The sequence below is a fragment of the Spermophilus citellus genome (assembly GCF_964194105.1).
Source record: "Spermophilus citellus genome assembly, chromosome: 1".
Taxonomy (NCBI): domain Eukaryota; kingdom Metazoa; phylum Chordata; class Mammalia; order Rodentia; family Sciuridae; genus Spermophilus; species Spermophilus citellus.
This window is the reverse complement of record NC_138182.1, coordinates 33,911,304-33,935,659: the sequence shown is the minus strand read 5'-3', so window position 1 is coordinate 33,935,659 and position 24,356 is coordinate 33,911,304. Positions and strand designations below refer to the sequence as shown.

The window sequence follows — 24,356 nt, the reverse complement described above, 5'->3', positions numbered from 1 at the left end:
TTCAAAGTCTGTGATGAGAAATCAATCGTTAACCTAATTGGTTTACCCCTGAATGTGATCTGCCTCCTTTCTCTCGTAGCTTTTATATTCTCTCCTTGTTCTGTACGTTGGCTATCTTCATAATTATATGTCTTGGAGTTGGTCTATTATGGTTTTGAATGTTTGGGTTCCTGTAGGCTTCCAGGATTTGGCAATCCATTTCATCTTTCATCTCTGGGAAGTTTTCTAGGATTATTTCATTTAATATGCAGTCCATTCCTTTGGTTTGAGTCTCTGTGCCTTCTTCTATCCCGATGACCCTCAAATTTGGTTTTTTTATGACATCCCATATCTCTTGAATAGATTGTTCATGGAATTTAAGCATCTTTTCTGTGTTGACTATATTCTTTTCAAGTTGATAAACCTTGTCTTCATTATCTGATGTTCTGACTTCTACTTGATCAAGTCTGTTTGTAATATTCTCGTTTGAGTTTTTAATTTGGTTTATAGTTTCCTGCAATTCTAGGATTATTGTTTGATTTTTTTTAAGATCTCTATCTCCTGGTAGAGCTCATTCTTTGCCATTTGAATTTGTTTGTTTAATTCATTTTCAAAATATACTTTTATTTCTTGGGCTTGCTGTCTCATGTCTTCCCTAATATTCCTTTCCATTCGAGTTAGGTATGCCTTGAGTTCTTTCCCTATCCCTGCTTCTGATGTTTCTGTGTCCTCCTGTAGAATTAAGTTGTCCTGCATTGTTTGTACTCCTTTTTTCCCTTGTTTTCTCATGTTGTCCACGTTACTTTCTAGCTCTATTTGATTGCCGTGGTTCTGCTCTCTTCTATAGATTTGTTTTGGTTCTGTATTACTCTGTTGTTTCTTCTTTGTGTTGTTAAACTGTGCCTGCTAACGTGGATTCTGCTGGGAAGGAATTCCGACGGCTGAGCTCCAGTGACGTCACTACTCTGCTATGACGGGCCCCAGGCTCCTTGCTGGGGTGTCCTAATGGGGCTGTGTGACTGGACTGTCTCTGTTTGGTTTCAGCTCCCCGTCGAGGCAGGCGGGCAGTCTCCAGCCGCCCAGTATCTCAGGCAGCGGGCGGGTGATCGGTCGCGGCAGGGGAGTGGACTCCAGCCGCCCAGTCGCGCGGGCAGCGGGCCGGCTGTCGCTGGTGGGCAGGCGATCTCTAGGCACCCAGTCCAGCGGTTGGTAGTTGGCGGGCGGGCATTCTCCTACCTCCCAGTTACGCGGGCAGTGGGCTAACTGTCGCCAGTGGGCCTGCGGTTTCCAGCCGCCCAGTCGCGAGGGCCTGGCCTCTAGTCCCCTAGTTTCTCTTGCTAGTCTTGGTTTCTCCTGCTAGACCAGATTTCCCCTGAGTGATGGCTCTCGGCAGTTCAAACTGTACTCTGGACCTGCCGTTTGTTGGGTGTGGAGGTTGTCTATTGGGGACCCTGGCACTCTATTGTTTTGTTTCCGTTGTGGGGGATAGAACTGTACCGCTTCCTTCCCCCTCTGAAATCCCGCACTCAGCCCGGGGGTCAGTGAGGGCTCATCCAGCAGGATTCCATAGAATTGCAGCCACTTTTCTCCCTGCTTGCTAATTAATCACTTCTCTTCGGCACCCCGCCTTCTGTAGCCGCGGGGAAGTGCACATCTTCATTCATGGATTTATTTGACAAAACAGGACAGGTGACGGGAATATAGGGACCAACAAAGCAGCCCCTGATATTGAGAAGAATACATTAAAGTACAATAGAAAATTAGAGAATACAGCAGAAATTTTAAATGCTCATAAAAGCCATGATAAGTGTACTCAGAGAAGTGTGAGGACTATGAGAACATAAGGCAGATTCCAGAGCCCACAACTGCCAAAACCAGTGCACAGAGAGGCAGGTAATTCTCCCAAGACTCGGTGATGCTTAAGTTAAATCTTAAGATTCAGCAGAAATAACCAAGTGGACCAAGTTGAGTTGGAGGCAATCAAACTGAGGAAAGATATTCCTAATAGAAGAAGGAAGTAACAATTATATTCTTAGAGCCCAACCTACTGAACAGAGGTGCACAATGCTTCAGTTGCTGGTATACTTTCTATAAATTGCTGATTTTCTATTTTCCTAGTTTTTTTTTTTCCCAGTGCATACTATATTGACTTCATGAACACTGTGGGCACTGTCTTCCACTAAACTTTGTCACAATATTGAGACAATGTTAACGTTTAATCTTTGTTAAAGAGAGAGCAATTTTCAGAGCCCAACATGAAGACAGAACAATCCCATTGCATAAAACTTGTCAGTTCTTAAAGATCTCATTAGACTGTGAGAGTTTCCAGTTTATAAGCACTCATGACACTGGAGGAGATCTCACAGCCTCTGTTTTTTGGTGCATGTCCCTAGAATTGCAGTGACCGATATGTAAATACTTCCTTAGGGAGGAAAATGTTCTATCCATCTTAAAATTTATTAACAAATTGTCTAATATATATTAATATATATTAAATCTTAATAATATTATTTGAATAAACACTATTTTATCAAATGTGAATTTAAAGGCAAATACTGATTTTAGAATGCCAGGATATACCATATATGATTTTGACATTTTGTGATTTGGGGTAGGGAAGTTTTATAATCATTATTAATGCAATCAAGGATCCTTCACATCCCTTTAAGGAATCTAACACAAACTTTACATCTTTTATCTTTTTTGCATACCTTTATTAATGGAGAATCTTCCCTGGTCCATGAATCTTAAAAAGCAACTGGAGTTGTGGGGAAGGAAAGAGATGATTTAAACAACCTTGGAGAACAACATTTTCTCTAGATATTATGAAGCTAAGATGTAAAGAACTATACAGAAATACTATGATCTGATTAGTAAATTATTTCACACAGATATATTTTCTAGCAATTCTGGAACTCTTTTACATGTATGAATGTGTACAAATAAGTTAATACGGTGTGAACTATGAAAAAATAAATTTTTTGTTTGGCATCAGGGATTAAATCCAGTGTTGCTTAACCACTGAGCCACATTCCCAGCTCTTTTTACTTTTTATTTTTATTTTTAAAATTTTAAGACAGGGTCTCACTAAGTTGCTAGAGCCTCCCTAACTTATTGAGGCTGGCCTTGAACTTGTGATCCTCCTGCCTTAGCCTGCTCAGTCACTGAGCTTACATATGTGCATCACTGTACCTGACAGAAATAATTTTCTTATTATCAGAAAAAAAGTGTTCCAGATAAGCAAAGGAAAGTGCTAGAATGAACCTTTGGTGCTGAATTGGTATTTGTGTGGGTAAGTGTGTACACATGAACACAAAAATTAATGTGTTTGTGTATATGGGTTGGTACCAATGTACATATTTCTTAGGTCTATCCACTCAGAGGGCTTCAAGTCAGTGTCAACCCAGTGGCAACAAGCACATCTAGCCCTCTGATATTAATGTCTAATGATTGTATTTCAATAAAAGGAACTGGTTCTTCTTTGAAATTTTGTTTTGCTTCTAGGGTTGAGAAGATGGATCATCTTGAAGGGCCAGAAACTAAGGAAGTACTACACTATACTGAAAGTGAATAGCCATGAGAATTATGCTCAGAGAAGTGTGAGGGCTATGTGAGGCAGATTCCAGAGCCTGCAACCATCATAACCAGAGCACAGAGAGGCAGGTGATTGTCCCAAGACTCAGTGATGGTTAAGTTGAATTTTGAGATTCAGCAGAGATAACCAAGCAGACCAAGTTGAGTTCCAGGTAATCAAGTTGAGGACCGATATTCTTAGCAGAAGAAATAACAGTTATGTTTTTAGTATATTCAAAAGTATACTCAAGTAAAACAAATGAGAGCTCATGAAAATAATACAGGTATCAACCTAAAAAAGCTCCTGATGGCCAAAGAAGAAGCAGTTTGAACAGCCAAAAAAAAAAAAAAAAAGGACAATAGTATTACCATTGTAACTCAAAAACAAAATAAATATCCATAAACCCATAATGAAATAAATAGATGACATAAGTCAATAAACAGAGGTAGAAGGAGATGAATTTCTCTTAAGGTAGAATTTCAAGTAATGAATGTAGAAGAAACTAGGAAAATAGAAAATTATGAACAGAATATCACAGCAATAATATCTACAGATAGACCCAATGTTGGATCCTGAAATAAGTGGGCAAACATGAAGGAGAGAAAGGATGTTTGCATTGCCTCAAAATATCTTCCCAAAGTATCTATTAATTTTCACAATGGTCTGACACATATCTAAAAACTTTAATGATCCTTCCTCAAGCAGATGAAGCTTAGTTTCCTTCATTATGTGAATGAACCGGACTTGTTGACTTGCTTTCAGAAAATAAAAGACCCTAGAGAAACCTGGTAGGTGTGGCCTTCACTAAGGTTCAAGATTAACATCACCAGTAATACACCTTACTGATATTGGGCAGTGATACAGTGGGCTGGCCACATCATCTCTGCAGCATCCTCTACCCAAATACCTAGCTTCAATTGTGAGAAATATCAGACAAACCTAAATTTAAGGACTGCCCATAAAATAAGTGATGGTGATCTGTAGATATATCAAAATCAGCAAGGCAAGGAAAGACAAAAAAAATATCTGAGATTGGAGAATATTAAAGAGACATGACAACTAAATGCAAAGTGGTATCCTGGGATGGAGACTGGAAGAGAATACAAATTTAGATTAAATACATACAAACATACATACATACAAGGTGAGATCTTAGATTTTTAGTTCAGGTAATATAAATTAATCAATTTTCCCCTTTTAAAGTGATTTAATTAAGTCACTTACAGAATTTTTTATATACCATAGAATTATCCTTACTTATTTGTATGTGATTCCAGAACTTTCTTCTACCCAAACTATTTTTTTAAATATATATGCAGTTTTCAGGATCCTATCGCTTTGTTATTTTCATCTTTCAAAATGATCCTCTATTTTTCCCCACCAATATGTTTTTCATCCTTCAAAATCCAGCTCAAACATTACCTAAGAAAAGCTTCTCACTATCCATAAATCTTTCCTATTTTAGCATTTATGATAATATGCTTTCATACGTTATGTTTTTCTCACCATATAAAAATATGAACTTCCTAAAAAGAAAAGCTGTATCTTTATATTTTTAATACATGGATTCACCAAAACACAAGAGTTCAATATATTGCACATGGATGCATTATTCTTTAATTTATGCATCCATGTGCAATATATTGAACTCATAATATCACATGCTATTGGACTAAAAGATTCATGTCTTGCTTATTTTTTCTTGTTTTTTCATTTTCTCCCTTTGATTAATCTGGAAATTAATTTTATGAAATTAATGCCTACATTGAAAACAAAGCTCTGAGATATATATGATGGAATATGTATATCAATTTATGTTTCTCTTAATTTAAATGAATGTAAGCTAAATTTTAAACAATTAAAATATTTATCACATATTTCATTAGCTTGCATCTAGAAATGCAGCAAAATGTGATCAAAATTAGTAGAATTACTGTTGATCTAGTGCATCTGTATACTTCAATTCACTTGGTATACTGCATCTCACATTTGAACAGTAACAACCCTGCATGTGGACATCATTATCTACTTGGACAGATGGAGAGATAAAATCTCCAAGACAATGGCTGAGTTCAATTGGCAGATGACTTCAAAAACCCAATATTTTTGGTTCCAAAGCCAACATACGTTTTAGAGTCAATTTAGAAACTAGGAGTGGTAAAGCTCTAGCATATTATCCTTATGAATACTGTAAATTCACCTAAGGATCCTCAGGTCAAAACTTTATGGGTTGTGAATTTAGTTATTGCATTCAATGTGATTACAGTTAACTTAAGGGTGATTCACCTCCCAAACATCCCACGCTACAAAAGAAAAATTATAAGGGAGAATGCTGAGTGAGTTTTTATTTAGTGGTTTCTGGGATTCAGGTACCATGGTCCATTTAATGAATTTTGATTCTTTAACATAGATTTTTTGACATATTATTATTTCTGTTTTATACATAATGAAACATAACTCTTGGGACTGGACCCAAGGGACAGAAGGTGTCAAATTTGGGGTTGAAGTCATGTCTTCTTGACCACACATCTAGTGTTCTTGAAAAAATGCAAAATGAATTTGATGAAAGAAGAGGCAAGCAGCAAAGGGCACAGGAAAGAGAAAGAAATTATCAACTAGAAAAATAAGAATATTCATGAGGAATTCAGCCAAGGGCAAGATAAACTCCACAGGCATTGCTAGATGCCAAGGGTACAACATTGATTAGGGATTAATACTAAAGCACATTTCCATTTATAAAGATAGTTATTCAATATGTTCACGTATTAACAGTTGAAAAAAAGGTTGAAAATAATTTACATTAAAATATATTATATTTCTAATATAATATTTTATCTCCAATACAATTATACATAATATACAGAAAATATGGAATTTTCAAAAAAATGTTTTTACTTCTGATCACTTAGATTGTCCATTATAGAGGCTTACAATTAGAACATGTCAAACTTTTTTTTCAAGTAAGAAAATCAAATTAAAAAAAATAGAGCTTTATAGTTATACATAGTAGTTGGGTACATCCTGACAAACATCCATGCATGGAAATCAATTTCAGTTCATGATTCTCCCCACCCCCTTTTTGTTTTTTTTAACTCATCCCCCTTCCACTTTCCCATTCTCCTTCCTCTACTCTACTACACTTTCTTTCATTCTTCTATTTATTTATATTTGATAGGTTCTTTCAACCTATGTGTAAAAGTACAGTTCCAGGTGGTGTAGTTACATGTGCACATAACATGACATTTAAGAATTCATTCTCCTTTGACTCCCCTTACCCATCCCTCCACTCTGCCTCTCAATCATCTCCTTCTACATTATTGATCTTCCTCATATGTTATTGGATCCTTCCCTCCCCTTTTCCTTTATTTTACTCTAGCTTCCGCCTATGAGAGAAAATATTCAACCTTTGAGTTTCTGAGTTTAGCTTATTTTAATTTATCACAATATTCTTCATTTCAATCCATTTGCTGGCAAATTCCCTAATTTCATTCTTTTTTACAGCTAAGTAGAACTTCATTGTGTGTGTGTGTGTTGTGTGTGTGTGTGTGTGTGTGTGTGTATATATATATATATATATATATATATATATATATATATATATATATATTTTACAATTCCTTGATCCATTCATCTTTCGTTGAGCACTTGGGTTGCTCCATAATTTTGCTATTGTGAACTGTGCTGCTATAAACATTGAGGTGGCTACACTGCTGTAATATGCTGATTTAAGATATTTGGGGAAAATATCAAAGAGTGGAACAGCTGGGTCATATTGTGTCTTCATCCTTAGTAAGAAAATCAAATATTTAAATTTATCCTAATGTCAGATATTGTGTAGGCAAACTATTTGATTAATAGTTTTTATTTTTAAAACGTTTTTGTGTAAATGTTCCATAAATACATACTAAAAGTCTATAAAACTTAATATCATAATACTTTGGAATTCTATTTTTGAAAGGAAAATGGATACTTTTTACAAGTATCAATTATCAGCTTTTCCAGAGAAAGAAGTAATTTCAATAAATTGGTAACTCTTACAAAATTAATTACATGAGGTAAGGTGGAATCATATTGAATCCTAACCCCGTTTCTCAGGAGAAGCATCACCAGAGCAGCAATCAGGCAGGATGGAGTACCGGGGTGGTGAGCCTGGGCCACAGCCTTGCAGAGCCCATCATGCCTGTGCCAAACTGAGGCATAGGAGCCAGGGCACAGGGACTGGTCACCCTGTGCAGCCTGGCCTGGGCCAATGAGTGGCAAGGAAATGGAAGGGGGGCAGACCCAAATGGAGATTGCAGGGCTAACCAATGTTGCCTTGATATTTTCCAACACCTGATTAGAACAAATTTTTACCAATAGGATTATTAATTTTCCAAAAACTGATTAGCATCAATTTCGACCAATAGTGTTGACCCCAAAGCTATTCAAATGCCTAGATTAGCACATTCAAAGAGCAACCTGCTGTCAAGTCCTCACTGACCACGTGAGTTCTCTTTCTATTCTTCAGACTTGAATATATCCTACTCTTTTTGTGCTTGCCTTCTGTTGTCTGTGAATTTTAGTTTTTGCATTTTCGAGACAAAACCTAGAAAGAAATTGGAGATGAGCTTCTAGGATCTACTGCAAGGGCATAGGCTGCCAGTAAGAGCTGCAACATGCCACTCAGGAATAGTGAAGAAGAATCTGGCTTTGCCAACTGTGACTCTTGCAGCTGACGCCCCCTGCCTTGATTAGCTGCTACCACTGAAATGGGTTTTCTCAGCTGCAAAAGCATGCAACTTACCCAGAACCCACCTGCTAGGAGAAGCAGAGAAATTCTGGTTTCAATATTTATTAGAATCAGAGTACATTTTGGTGGTTTAGTTCTTTGATTTTCGTTAAGGCAAATGAGTTCTCAGTAAGCAGAGAAAAATGGCTGAAGTCTAAGAGCCAGAGCTGGAATGGATGATATTACTATTTAGGCCATAGCACATTCTCATTCCTTAAATCAGTACTTTAAATTAGTTTATGTCAGCTTCTGAAATAACAGAAGGACTTTGACTTACACAGAAAATTAGTTTCATTTAGTTAGTATAAATGACAATTTTATGGAAAACAAATTATGCTACTTATGTGAATAATCCTATCATATCTGCTTAGCATCCAAAGACACAAAACTCTTGAATTAAAAAGAAAATGCTATCATGCTTGCTGATGCAAACTGTTTTAAGTGTTTGTTGTGTTACCTATCTCAATACCAATTTACTAAAGAGATAAACATTTGGGCTGAATATTTAAGAATCATAATACAACTTTATGTCATTTAAAAATGATCACACTGTTATAGGGCTGATGATTGTAGTGAATAACACAATTTCTCTGCACATTAAGTCCATCCTAAACTTTTAGAATGATCAAATAACCTGTGACACTTCTTTGCTATTGATAATTCATCTCTAATCTTTCAAATTGTCAGGATACTTACTACATGTGTTGGGTGTATTTAAGAGATAACTAAATTCTTTGTGCGTAATGAAATTTTGTAAAGAGTATTCTTTCTGAGCACTCTGAAGTTTTAAAAAATTGCTTTCAATTTGCATAATTGGTATTTGAGTTCAGAAAATTCAAAGAATATAAAAACGTTGAGTAAAAGATTAAAAGTTCATGTCAAAAAGAAGGGATTGCCTTTTATATTTACACATTTCTTCTTTTGTGTTAACCATATTGTGTTTTTTCGGATGCTAAATACTCAGTCTGAATTGCCATTCAGGGAAGAGCAAAGAGAGTACAAGTGCCATACCACACAATGTCACTGAATTTTAGCCTCTTGGGTTTAATTTAACATCAGGAATGAAACCCACACTTCATTATTTATCATTGTTGCATCTAACATGAGCAAAGGATTAAGCCCTGCTATCTGTTCTTAGTTGTATTCAATAGTGAATTGAACAAGATTACTTGAGGGACTGTGACTGGGTATTGCAGTAGGGGCAAATTAGGAACCACTACACAGCTGATTCAGTCACTGGAAAATTGGAGAACATGATAATGAGAAACTGAACAGCCATTCGATTGCAAAGTAAAAGGCTAAATTTGACATAGGATAGGGAACAAATTTTCAAAGACAATGTGACCTTTGTCGAGTTAGTTGAACTCTGTATCCATGCCTTGAGACACTGATAATAGGAATTAATTACCCCAGGGAATTTTCCTGAGGATTAATCAAGTTCATATGTACAAAACTTAGCACGGAGGCTGCCACAGGGTAAAAATTCTGTACTATATCAAGTGATGAACTCTTGCCTGCTCACACTCACTCTGTCCCACCTGGGATTTTAAGCATCTCTTTGTCCATTGTCTTAACAACACACTATATGCTACCTAACCACTGGTCACTTCGTAGCTGTCTTGGTTATCGGATCAATGTGTGTGTGTGTGTGTGTGTGTGTGTGTGTGTGTGTTACAATTTCTTGATCCATTCATCTCTTGCAATACAAGCTCTGGTATTGCAGGGCTTGTATTCTGGTAGCCCTTGTTTTATTTATTAATGTCTCCAAATCACAAGAGTACTGATGCTAGAAATTCTAACATGTCAAGAAAGTCTTAAAGTGTTTCATTTAAGTCAAAAGGTAAGGAATGTTCTTAATAAGGAAAGGAATGTTCTTAATAATGCTGTGGTTGCTAAGATCCAAAATAAGAAGGAAACATAATGTAGGTAAGGTTTAGCTCTCTCTATGGTTTCAGGCATAAACTGGGGGTCTCACATTAGGGAGTTCTATAATTGCTTTATCCTCTGAATCACCAGGAAGCTTCACACAAATCTATCCTGGAGATCTTGCCATTTGGTCCTGACCATTAGCTGTCAACAAAGCTGCTTTACTGCTTGTTAATGTCCTCCCTGAGTTATAGATTTGATTATTATTTTAAAAACATCTTTATTTGAGATATAATTGGCATATTAAAATTCATCCCTTGGGTTTCGGTTTTATGTGACTTTATATCATCAGCCCACAAAAATATCCAACACAGATACGCATCAATAAATTGTTTTTGACTAATTTATTTTATAATTAATAAGAATACATGTGTAAATTTGTGTAGCTATACCCCAGTTACAAAATTCTTTCTAAATTCAACTTATTTGGTAGATTATATGAGCTTCTTTATCTAAAGATAATCAATAAAATATATTTGATTATCTAAACATATATATGTATATATGTATACTTTTAAAAATTATATATATATATATATATACTTTTTAAATTTAAACTTACTAACCATACATAAAAACACAAATATTGTACATATTTAGGGCAACATACAGTGGATAGGTTATGTGTATGCATTTTGCAGTGATAAAATTAGGTTAAATGTGTTTACTTTCTCCAACATTTTTCATTTCTTTATGATGAAAATGTTCAAAATTTTGCTTTTAGTTTTAAGATATATAGCATGAGATTGTTATTCATAGTCATTGTCCTTCAGAGTAGCACACCAGAACTTCTTACTCCAGTCTAACAATAACTTAGTACCCATTGGTCCCTCCTCCCTCTCCACTGCTCTCCCCCAGCTCTGATAACCACCATTCTGCTCTCAACTTATAAGAGATCAACATTTTTATATCCCACAAATGAATGAGGTTATGCAGTAAATGTCTTTCTGCACTTGGCTTATTTCACTTAACACAAGAATCTCCAGTTATATCCATGTCATAAATGACAGTATTATTTTACTTTTAATAGGAAATGCAATATTTTTTTAAAAGTAAAAAAAAATTAATTTTGTAGTACAATCAATTTTTTAGATTGAGGATTAAAACCAGAGAAAATTCTATCTATGATGTTCAAGAATTAATTTGTGTTTGTTTATCAAAAAATATATTAGAAACTATTTCTCATAGTTGTATTTATCTGAGAAGTTACTATAATCTGGAAAAAGTTATCGCTGAAAACCTCAGTGGTTCATAACAATAAAAAATCAGTCCACAATCAAGGGATCCTAATTAGGATAAGACATAATTTATGCTTGTATATATATATATATATATATATATATATATATATATATATATATATATATGTCAAAATATACTCTACTGTCATGTATAACTAAAAAAGAACAAATAAAATTTTGAAAAAGATCAGGAAAAACATGAACCAGATTAGAAAGGTATTCTAGGGTAAGTGACTTGAATCTTTCAAAATACTGATATACAGATTAGAAAGCTGCATGGTTTTAAATTCAGTAAAAAATTATAGACCTTGATAGAAGCAAATAAATCATTTAATATAGCTTTAAGGGAAGGAAAAGAAGAAAGGTAAAGATGTGTTCATGGTCACAATTTTTTGTATCTTTCTTTCTTTCTTTCTTTAGCAAAGACAACAAAAAAGCAGAAACTATTAGAAACTGAGAAAGTCACATCTATCATTAAAAATTATTCATTTTGGCCAACCCTTTGATTCTTGAATTCTCTTTGCCACATTCCAAGTTGTCTCTTCTTTGCTTGAAAACTGGCTGCAACATAAAATTTACTCCTCTGAGATAGATTGTTTAATCTTTGGACAAATGTTAGTGTTAAAACGTCACCATTTGTTGAGATGAAAGCTTTGGCTTTATAATTTCTACCTGTTCATCTTGGTTTTAGCTTTTGGGGTTATGGAAAACAAGTCTAACATGAGAATCCTTCTAAATATTAAGGCTAGCTGTCTTGTAACAAAACAAACTTTCATTTTGTAATTCAAGAGCATTTACATTTATAGGAAAATGAATTGTGCGCTGATTATCCAAAAATTAAATATGAAAAACAAAAATAAATCACAGCTTACCCCTAGGTAACCCTTCTTAATTTTCACTGTCATCCACTCCCTCTTAGAATAGGCTTTTCCATCGTTGCAGATACATTTTTATAGTGTTTACAATTTTATCTGTGATTACCACTTATCATGCTATGATTAATTTTCCATGGCAGTAAAATGCAATATATCTTGTTTTAATACTTGAACAGTTTATATTAAATAAACACTTAGCACTTCATTGAATTGACAATTATTGGCTTTTAAGTTTCTATTTTTTTCCAACAATAAATAACAAGAGTTTTGTTTATTTTCACGCATACATTGCCTGCCTTGTAAAATATAACCATAGATTCCTGAAAAAGGTATTCTAGGGTAAATGACTTGAACCTTTAAAAATACTGATATACATATTTCTAATTCCTTCCGGTTTAAACTACCTCCAGCAATTTAGAAGAGATGTATTTTCACCGCACTATCTGGCATTGGGTATTCTTTTGTCTGTAACCTAAATACATTGTGTGGAATATCTTTTATTTATATATTTCTCATTTTTCAGAGATGAGTGTAATTGAATTCTTTTTCAAATAATATTTTCTACTCATACTTTTAAAAAAAATCTGAGGAAGCTGTTCATTTTACTATTTGAGTCTTAGTGGTTTGTTTTTTCTGTTTAGTTAACTTCCCTGTCATGTTTATTTTGAAGAATTCCCTAGTCATTTTGCATTTTAATTTTGGGTATTGTTTAATGCAATTATAAAATTTTTCAATGGTGTGGTGTGCATATCATGACTATTCCTCACAATCTTTCCCCATTGTTTTTGCTTAGAAAATTCATCCCTATCAAAAGGACAGATGAATGTTTGTATTTTCCTATTATTTTATTCGTTTCAATATTTAACTTTGAAATCCATACATAATTCCTTCTCATGGTGTTATAAATTCATCTTTTGCAAAGCTTCCAACCAGTTGTCTCAGGATCATTATTATTTTCTCATTTCCTAACTCTGATTGTCCTCTTCCTTTTCAATGTGCTCCTCTGCATTGTGGGCTCAAGGTGGTCTGCCTCTGCCTCTGCCTGTGTCTCACACAGCTGCACACCACCATCCTTCCCACCTCTGCTACCAGAAACAACAGCAAAAATAACAGCAACACTTAAGCCACTTCATATCTTTTCTTATTTCTGCAATAATCTCACTAAGCATTATTTTTTTTCAAATAGAAGGATCATATATTTATTTTTTTAAAAAAACCCTTATATGTGTGTTCTAATTTAAGCATTTTGAAACATTAAAAGTTTTTTTTTTTTTCTGTTTTGGACAAAAGAGATCATTGAAACTATGACCATTGACAAACATGTGCATCTCTCTCTCTCTCTCTCTCTCTCTCTCTCTCTCTCTCTCTCTCACACACACACACACACACACACACACATACACATCACATCATATATAAATTCAGAAACTAGAGGTCAGTCGCGGGCCACAGATCTGATTGTGGTAGTTCATGGGAAATACATTTTGTGTTTGAATTTTTAAAAAAGCGATTATTTTACCTTTAATCTTGTAAAGTACTTATTTGCCAAATGTATACCCCAATATTTCTTATTAATATTGTTTTATTTATAACAAGTTATAATTTCATTGTAAACAAGACAAATAGTGACACACTTAACCTAATGAAATGGTTTCTGGTGCACGAATAGTCATACATATATACACATTCTGTTTTTTAAGTTATATATGTTTTCTGAAAAATTCCAAATTCTAACAAATTATGGAAAATGACAGAGAATGAGGAAAATAAGGATTAAGGTACGATGACTTAAAATACATTGACACTCAGAGCACAGAAAAACTTTCAATAATAAACTCACAAAATATGTCTGTGTATATTGTGCTAACATGAACTTTGTAAGTTTTGCATTTCAAATTGTACGAGGTGATGTTTTTCCATCCTTGTAGACCCTTTCTGTCACTTGGTCTATTGGCAGATGGTCTCTAAGCTTCAGTTCTTTCATAATTTCTAATCAACCAGCAATGTGAGTGATCTTTAGGAATCGGATTATGTCACACGTCCATTGAAAATGTTTCATTTGGAATTCCAAAGTCTTTGCCCTGAATCCTCTGGCTGTTGTCATGTTCTGCAGACTCACCTGCTTCTCTCTTTCCCCTCCTCACTCTATACAGCCCAACAAGGCTGAGTTCTATCCTAGAATTCATAATGTTCCTCCTTCCTCATGGTTTTATCACTTTCTGGCCCCTTTAACATGCTGGTTTTCTGCAGTTTTTACATAATTAGTAGTTTGTCATATCTTATATCTCAGGGAGACTACCCAGTGGACCCTACTTCTCTACATCTCTTCCCTGTCACTGGACTCACCATTTCCTTCAATTAAAGCCCTTACCAATATGTATAATTATTTTATTCACTATACTTTGTGGTTCCTACCAAAAGATCATAAGTTCTATGAATGCAAGAATTTTTGCTCTCATTCATGGTGATATCACCCATGTTTAATGTACAACATGTAGATACTCAATAAAAATTTTGTTCGTTCAACAAATATTTATTCAGTGTTTGTTATGCACACTTATCTAAACATCATGGCTATGCTGATGAGAAAAATAAACAAAAATCTCTTGACTATTTAAATGATAGCTGTCCTGTCATATATTTATACTTTTCTTATAATGTGCTTTTGAGTTCAAGTGTGATCTTTGAGTGAAAAATTGTCTGAGACTATATACATGAGACTAATTCTTTCCTTCATTTAAATAGTTTTAGTAAGATGGAAAATTCTAGCTTCAAAGTTCTAAGGTGTTTTTTTTTTTCCTTTCCTATTTTCAAAGCAGTACACAAATATATTTCTGCCTCCAGGTTTGCTGTTAAGAGGGATGATGTTACTCTGACTTTTCATCCTTCCTTGGTTTTGGATTCCATAAAATATCACTATTCAATCTTCTAATACAACAAAGCTAAATTCATTAAAACTCACCAGGTGAAATCACTCAACTGAGTTTTACAGTACCCCTAAGAAGCAGTCAAGCTAAGGTATTTATAGAGATTTCTGGCCTGGACTTAGGTGGTTTGAGGTTGATATTTCAAGGGGAGAAATTATTGGGATTGGGAAATATTTGTGACGAAATAGTTTAGGATTGGTGCATTTGATAAGGTGAGAGTTCTGAAGAATCTTGGTAAAAATACTTGTTTAGTAAGGGAGCTATTTGTCCAGGTAAGAAAAATGTTATCTTAGATAAGCATATTCAGGAACTTATTGTTGTGAACAGTGAAAGAGTGAAGTTATTTATTAGTTTACAATCTTACAATTTTTTTCCTGGGCAGAATTTTATATAATATCTATTTAATCTTGACAGAGCTGTTCCGAAGAAGACAGTCTTTATAGTTACTGAGTAGGTCTAACAGAGTCCTGGGGGTGGGGGCAGGGAGAGGCTAGCATACAAGGCTGACTGCTCTAGAAATATTCAGAATCAAATCAGTAAGAAAACAGGTTTTATTCAAAGCCAGCTTTGAAGGAAAATGGAAGAAATATTGTTTGAAAGGTTCCATTTTAGAAATCTCTGAAGACAAGCAAGACTTTTAAATGAAAAGAGACAGGGAAGAAAACACAGTCAAGTGAGACAAAAAGTAGGAAAAGTATATATGCAGATTTAGTCCTCCAGTACTTCACAGGTTTGAGGAGGGGCCAATCTCTACTCTCAACTTCCTTGGCCCCTGCCAGGATGGGGTGGTACAAACCCTTTCAGCATGATGAGGTTGACCCTAATTCATATGAGGGTCCCCAAATTTAGTCTGTTTCAGTAGGGGATGTGTAGCACTCCCTTTTAAAGTTTTTATTTCTAGAATAATTGTGAAAATTATCGGTCATAACTACTAAAAATACTTCCCATGCACCATTATCTCATTTTCATTTTCTGGATTGCTATTTTATAGATGCTGACTCCCGTGTTTCTAATCTCTATCTCTGTTAACTTTTATCTTTCACAAATGGGGAAGATTTCATGACCTGAGCACTGATTCATTCTACTGTTGTTCTACCAGTACCTCAGATTCTCAATGATTTTTTTTATTCTTTTTGTAAATTCCCTTTTGTAAATTCTGTAGAGATTAATATGTTCATACATATTAGTCTCTTGTTATCTGGTACACTAACTCTACTTCTTCTGTTATAAAATATTCAAATTGTTTCCCCAAGGTGTCTTGTTTTTCCCTCTCTGTTCATTCTCACCTGGAAAGAAAATGACTAAAATCTATACCTTGCTGAAAATTTTAGGTAGTACAGCTGAGAAGCAAGTTCTAGAACCATGAGCTATACATGCATTAATTTATGCATCAGAGTTACAATTCCTCACTTAGCTGTCAAAAAGTTGTTGGTAAAGATGTGCGGAGAAGAAAACATAGGTTAAAAAAAGCATGTTGCGTAGGCTATTTCCTAGTTTAATAGCTATTGAACTGTTAAACGAATTTCAAGTAAGTGGTTAAAGCAACTTGACAATTTAATTTCTTTATTCAAAATGGCAGTTGAATAACTCTCAAAGCATTGTCATTAATTTATGATTCATCAACAAAGTTTGGACACCGATGCAAAACTTTACAAGTCACAGTCTCCTACATGCATACCAGTAAGGAATGTTCCTAATCCAAGAGATCCTTAGAGTTTATGAAGATGCATAAAAAGGACCATATAACCTGCCGTGAGAGGAAGAGAAGAAAAATTCTCAGAGCCTATGATACTTCGGATAAGGTTTTAAATTTTTTTAGGAATTCCTAGGGGAGCAAAGGGCAGGAAAAGCATTCAAGTTGGAAAAAAATGGTGTGGGAAAAGATTCATGGAAGTGTAATAGTCAAGTCATCTGGTATTCTTGTCAACCTAGATTTGCCAGGGTTAATCCTGGAAACTAGACAGGAGGGACCAGTGTTTCTTAAGAACTCAGTTTTCTGGTGAATGTTTATCAGCCTCTTAGGGACTATAGTAAGAAAGTGATTCCACCAGATTTACAATTTAGAATTAGGCATGTGTTATTGTGGAGTGAAAATTGAAAGGATTCAAGAATAATATCAGTGATATTATTTAGATGGAAATCATTGCAGCCAATGTAAAAGATAAAGGGGAGATAAAGTAATTGACATGGTAGAGAGGAAATGCTGTTGAGTAGAGGAAATATGGTCAGTGAGACATAAGAAATGATTCTTAATATTACTTAGAGTTTATTTATATTTAAATGGCGATGCATGTGTGATGATTACCATACTGGACAGCACTGACATAGAACTTGAGAGAAAGGTGTGGTCTAGCAACATGGGATTTTTTTTTATTGGTTATTCAAAACATTACAAAGATTGCAGAATCACATCGGTTACACATCATTTTTTTATAGTAGATTTTAAAGCATGTGTGTGGGTTTCATGTAACATTTAAAAATACAGTATTGGGTAGGAATAAGGACAGTGATAGATTAAGAGCCACACACAGAATCCTGGTAAGACCAACATTCAGCTATAGATGGAAGAAAGGGAGTCCACGTGAATTACTAGGGAAAGGTCTTATAGAGGCAGCAGGTGAGACATTTAGGAAGGATGACCTGGAACCCAGAATGAGGCAAGTTCCAATTCAGAGCACATAATTATTTGAGATTCCTGAAAACTTGTGAATTACAGGGGCTGAAAAGTGCAAAATGGCAGGATACAATAAAAGAAAAATATTGTTTGTGAATAGGATAAATACCATATTAGTGAGAATAAAGAAGTTCATTGAAATTGGCCTAAAGTGTATAAAGAATATCAGAGATAGCAACAAAGAGAGAGGGCTAAAGATGATTAAAATGAAAATATATCTATGGGAGAATTTTTGACTGGTGGGGAAGGAATCATGTTGCAGAATTTTAAAGTATGAAAACAGAAGAATAATTAAAAGGTTTAGGAAGGCACGAATGCATGAACTCTTGAACAGTGGGATTGGCAGCTGGAGTGAGAAGAGAATGAGCACCATTTCCTTTGAAACTTCAGAGAAAAAAGAGATTGACTGATACATACATCCTAACTGTCAGGGGGGACATTCAAACTTTGAATGCCACATATATTTTCCAAAATATGTTTTATAAATGCCAGGAGATTAAAAAGCACCTATTAACAAACAATTTTGCCCTTCCTGTGCCATCCTCCTCAATATGTGTATTAAAAATTGGGGATGATTAGTGTTTAAAGATTGGTCTCTGTTGAACTCTAAGGGGCTTTCATCTTTAGAATAAAATGTTTAATCTCGATTTCCCCCTTTGAAATCCTAAGCTGTCATAATATTTTAATTAGTCAAATATTTTTGCTGCTGTTTCTACTTCATATCAGACTACAGAAAAAGTATAAATAAAACTTAAGCTAAGAGTAATAGTACCCTAAAAACAAACAGTAGCCATTATTTATCACTGCCTCATGAGTTCACATCTATGAACACTTCTTTTGACAATGAGCCATAGAAAAAAGGGAAGAAAAATATGATGGAGAAAATTTATTTTACTATTAACAATGTATATAGAAAAGGAGGTATTTCTATATATTTTATTTAAGTTCTTCAAAACTCAAATTCACTGCTCTTACCACTGCCATAAGTCAGCTGTTTCTTTAGGGAATGTTTCTTCAGATCTACATACATATCTAGAATTTTTTATTTCCTTGAATAGCTTTCTATTAGATATTTGTGATTTTTATACTTAGTGGCAATTCTTAGAATTTCTCTTGAACTCAGTGTCAAATTGTAGCTCTCTCTACATTTTTTTAAATCCATTAACTATTTAGGAGAAATAAATGTTAGAATATAGAAAAAGCCACATCTCAGGATCCGAGTTTTTCCCCATCCCCCCTCATTTCCTGTCTGTTTTCTGAGTCTTTGAAACAACTTGATGAATTGCTTCATTCTTGATTTTAGAAAAGGCCAATAAAATGCCAAGATCCATTAAATTCTATAACTTATGGGGAATTTTTTTTCACTCCAGAAAGTTCTTTCTGAAAGTGTGGGACAAGGACAGGCTTTTATTTCAACATTTTAGGTCAGGATATTTTTTACAATCAGTCCCAGGTTCTTTTGTAGACTTCCCATCCTGGAACAATCCTATAGCTGCTGATAAGCATGTCAGCCCAGGGACTCCAGCACTTATTGGCACCTTTCCCTTGCTAGTGCATTCAGAGAGCAATTTTAAAATGTTAAATTTGGTTTTTTTAAGTATCCCTGCCTCTCAAGTAATCAAGGACAGTCTATGTAATGACAAATTGTATAATTTCCCTATTCTTTTATGATTTTAGCTACCAGTTCTCTCTCTCTCTCTCTCTCTCTCTCTCTCTCTCTCTCTCTCTCTCTCTCTCTCTCCTCTCTGTTTTAATGTTCTGTTGTAAATATTTTAATGTTATTTATTTAATATATGTGAATTTGAAAAATATTTCAAATCCATCTAGTCTAAGTTCTTTTTTTTCTTTTTCCAAATCCAAGGATTGACAGAGGTCACTTGAGTTAATAAAAGACCTTTCTTAGCACTCACTTTTGATTTTCAACCTTCACCTATTCCTGGCAAGCACTGACTTCCCCATGTTATAGATGGAGAGATAGGTTATTCAACATGACATCTCATGCCCACCTCTTAAATGCAATGTTGACTAGAATATCGCTCTTTTAAATATGTACTTACATTGTATACATTTATGGGAATTATCTAGATTAAATGAAACAGATTTTAATGAAGTCTAAATTCTCCCTCTCCATCCTCAAGTTTTCTAGGGCTTGCTATTCTGTCCATCAATCTTTTATTATCACTGACATCTGGTATTTTGAAATGAAGGGGTGAAATGTTGTACCCTAATGTTTGGTAGCATCATTGATGAAACTAAGTAAACTAAATAAAATGCAGTTTTTCCATTCTCTTGACTGCCTCCTGATCTTGATAAAATTATTATTCTTATGAAATTTTGACATGATGTATGTGTCTGTGTCTGTGTATGGGGGTGGGAATGTGCATACAAGTTCATTTTAACCTGTATATTGGGTAAAATACCTTCAAACACTTTGTCAAGCAAGCAAGAAATCTTGAATTCAGCCTTTAATTTTTTTTTTGTATTTTTTTTCAAAAGACTCATAGGAAAGGGCAATGAGATATCAGAGAATATACACACTGCTGAAATACAACATGAATGTCAGTTATTATCATTTTGAACCATTAGACTGTCGCACTGGCATAACTACAATGTGAAGGCCTTGGCATCGATCCCACTCACTCTACTGATGCAACAAACAAGGGGCTGGGTAAGAGGCTCTGAGGAAATGGCTCACAACTGATATTCTAAGACAAATATTTTAATGGCATTACTGATGCATAAGTGGGGCAGTCAAGATGAGATCATTAAAATGAGATAGTGTCATGACAACATTGATTTATTAATTTTAGCGACACTAGATGATAGTTAAATTCTCCTCATTCTTTTCTAATATACATACTACTCCTGTTACTCCAGAATGAGCAAAAAATCCTTAAATACTGAATTCATAACCGGGCTGTGTTCTGGTAATTTGAACATTTAAAATGAATACATTTTGAACATCTGCTTTTGGCTTAGTTTCTGAAGGTACCTTAAATCTAACATGCCAGAGAGGAACAAATTATCAAAAATGGTTTTGTATATTAGCTCCTCTTCCTAGATATTTGAGAAATCATGATTAATAATCTAGATGTCAAAGAGTGACACTTAATTATTGAAATCACTAAGAAATTAAGATAAAATACAACCAATTAATAATTTCCAAAAATGAAAATATTACATTAAATATAATCATATTTGTTAATACAATATATATTTAATCTATAGTTAAAGACTATTCAAATCAGGTTAATTTACTCATGAAATAAGGCAATTAATATGATTTCTTATTTAGGTAATTAAACTAATCTTTTCATTTTATTTTTACATGGAAACTATATGTAAATAGATATGTATGTTAAATTTAAATAACAGAACTATAAGAGAGTTCAAATAACAAGTGTTAAATGAGGAACTAACTTCAATAAACTATAATTTTGTGTATAGTTATATGTAAATTCTTATATATTAAATGCACTTAAGTTCTTTATTGTAGTTAATGTATTGTTTTTGTAAATTTCTACCACTAAGATAACACTAAATTATTGCTTCCTGTGACTATTAATTTGTCTTAAAATTAACTTTAATTTATTTAAAATAATTTTCTTATATTCAAATATATCTTTCGTAGAACTTCCAAATAATATTATATTTTATCATAAATACATTTCTACTTTCAGGTTTATTGGTCATAACATAAAGGTGAGAGAATTTTTACAAATAGCATTTTCATAGTATCTTCTTTCTCTATTTAATCCTTTTCTAAGTCACTGCTTTTAGAAATCTAATTGTATTAACTTATCATGATAATATTATCAGTACACATTCTTTCTCCCTCAATAAATTCATTTATAAACATAAAATATATAATTTTGTTCATTGAATTCGATATGAAATTTTATTGATATAATATGTATTAATTTTGGTGTCAATACTTATTAACATTAAGAACAGAACATATGACAAATTACAAAATAATGGTATTCTACAATTATACTACAATCTTCATGATTAGCAAAATTGGCAGTGAAAGATATATTTGAATATCCCTGATCTAATTTGGGGAACTCGTGACTCCTGATTTTCAAAGTGCTTTGTGAAAAACTGTTTATATTCATGACGAAGTTGGTAAATAGGTTTCAAAGCTGTCCAGTTGCAGTATTTGCTAAATGTCACTTGTGGAGTAACTTTTAAAATGACTTGCCCAATACCAATCCCTTTATTTCTCTTAGGTTAGGACTTTGGAACTTGTGTTTTAGTTAGCTGAATAAATATTAAGTCTATTTCCATTGTTTAAGGGAAAGAAAACCTTCCCTCATCAGTTAACAATAGTATTGTCATTGATAAATTCGAGTTGAGAAAGAATTCAGATGCAAAATAACTTAAAAGTATACTAACACTAACCCTTGTGTTTTCTGTGTGTGCTTTCAGAGTTAAAGAAATAGCATGGCATGAACCATGGCTCAGTTCTATTACAAAAGAAATGTTAATGCCCCCTACAGAGATCGCATCCCTCTGAGGATAGTCCGAGCAGAATCCGAACTCTCACCATCAGAGAAAGCCTACTTGAATGCCGTGGAGAAGGGAGACTATGCCAGTGTCAAGAAATCCCTAGAGGAAGCTGAAATTTATTTTAAAATCAATATTAATTGCATCGATCCTCTGGGAAGGACTGCTCTTCTCATTGCAATTGAAAATGAGAACTTGGAGCTCATTGAACTACTCTTAAGCTTCAACGTCTATGTTGGAGATGCTCTGTTACATGCTATCAGAAAAGAGGTCGTTGGAGCTGTTGAGCTGTTACTGAACCACAAAAAGCCAAGCGGAGAAAAACAGGTACATGCACACATGCGGTTTTTCATTTATTTTTCCTGCGGGAAGTTTCTTTAGATGTTCAAATTCCCTGAAAATCTTAGAAATATAAGTATCAAAATCAAAACTATTATAATGGAAAAATACTGTTAAGTATACACTGCATATCCTACAATTGTCACCTCCCCTTGCACTTCTTGTCTTGGCAAATCAAATGTGGTGGTGAAAAACTGAAGACAAAGCAACCTGTGTAGGCTTCTCATAAATTGCAAACAACTCAATGGAACGTACAATGTGTTATTTTAGTGATGACTGAATGTGTATGTGTGGGTGTTTTTCCTCTGGTTTCTAACATTCTACACCACCAAACAAAATTGTTTATCTTCCTACTTAACATCCTTGCTTATTCTAAGTTTCTGCATCTTAAGGAAAAAGTGAGTTCTACCATCTAATTTTGATATTGTCCTTTAACACATTGTAGTGGGTTTTTTAAATTGAGACTTTAAAGAAAGAAACAAAAATGATTACTAGATGACAAATGAACTCTGAATGTAGGCTTATATCAAATTACTAGTGGCAAAACTGTAGGTATAGCTTATTGCTATTAAGAAGATGAACTGAAGTAGCATACCATTATACATGTAATGTCATTTTTAAAAAATTTCTATCTGCCTTTTTTTTTTTTACCAGTAGAGAAGCAGAGAAATCAGAGATAGGAATGAATGAGCAGTGTGTTTTGTCTGTCTAAATCCTTCCCTTTGTTACTGTCCTGTGTCTGAACAGTCTGTTTTATTGTGTTTACATTCACACTGACACTTCACTCTCCTTCATTAAGGCTAATGTACTCATTGCAAAGACTTGCAGATACTGTGGTGGCTTCAAATCTGTCTTACAAAAAAAAAATCTTATATAAAAATTTGTGTTATTACAACTCTAGCAATTTCTGCCCTGTTGGATAATACAAAAATCTCTTGTCTCTACAAATGACATATTAGAAGGTGTGACATTCTTTTGAAGCAAGCTCTGCTGTGGCCACCCTCTTATCTTTGTTTTCCTGGAGGAGTTTTATCAGAGTCTTTGCCATTATTAGGATGAAAAGCTGTGGCTGTGTGTCTCTCTGTCTTCTCAGCAGCCTGTGTATCATGGTCCCTAGTCTGTCTCTTCCCTTCCTACCTTTCCCATTAACTAAACCAAAGGCTTGTTAAACTACACTGCACAGTCTTAGCCCCTCTTTGCTTGTTCCTTTGTCCAGATTTTGTTGTTTATTTTATTGGTTGCTGCTTATGTTAGCTTCTTACCATATTTGTAAAAGTTATTGATAGGAAAGTCTATTTTTCTCATCCAGTCTCAAGTGTGAACAAACCTAGACTGGAGTAGACCTAGAACAGTAATATTGAAAGATGTATTTTATGTTACATCCCAGAGTTTCACCACTAAGGTGTTGAAATTCCTTCCACAATCATACACCTAAAGCAACTGTTTTTTTTTTTTCTAATAGCAATGTATTATGTTGTACACCTTCTTATTTATGCCTATGTAGACACCTGTGAGACAGATATTGAAACTGTGGTAGAGATCAT

The 24,356-nt window shown here is 34.2% G+C and overlaps 1 protein-coding gene across 1 annotated transcript in view; it reads left to right on the top strand.

Annotated features, from left to right (window-relative positions):
• Positions 1 to 24,356, top strand: part of TRPC4 (transient receptor potential cation channel subfamily C member 4) — a 207,034-nt gene that overhangs the window by 48,722 nt on the left and 133,956 nt on the right. The window contains exon 2 of the mRNA XM_081309016.1: positions 22,396 to 22,800. Within this exon, the coding sequence (XP_081165142.1) occupies positions 22,423 to 22,800 (378 nt within the window). The 5' untranslated portion in view covers positions 22,396 to 22,422. The remainder of the gene's footprint in view (positions 1 to 22,395; positions 22,801 to 24,356) is intronic.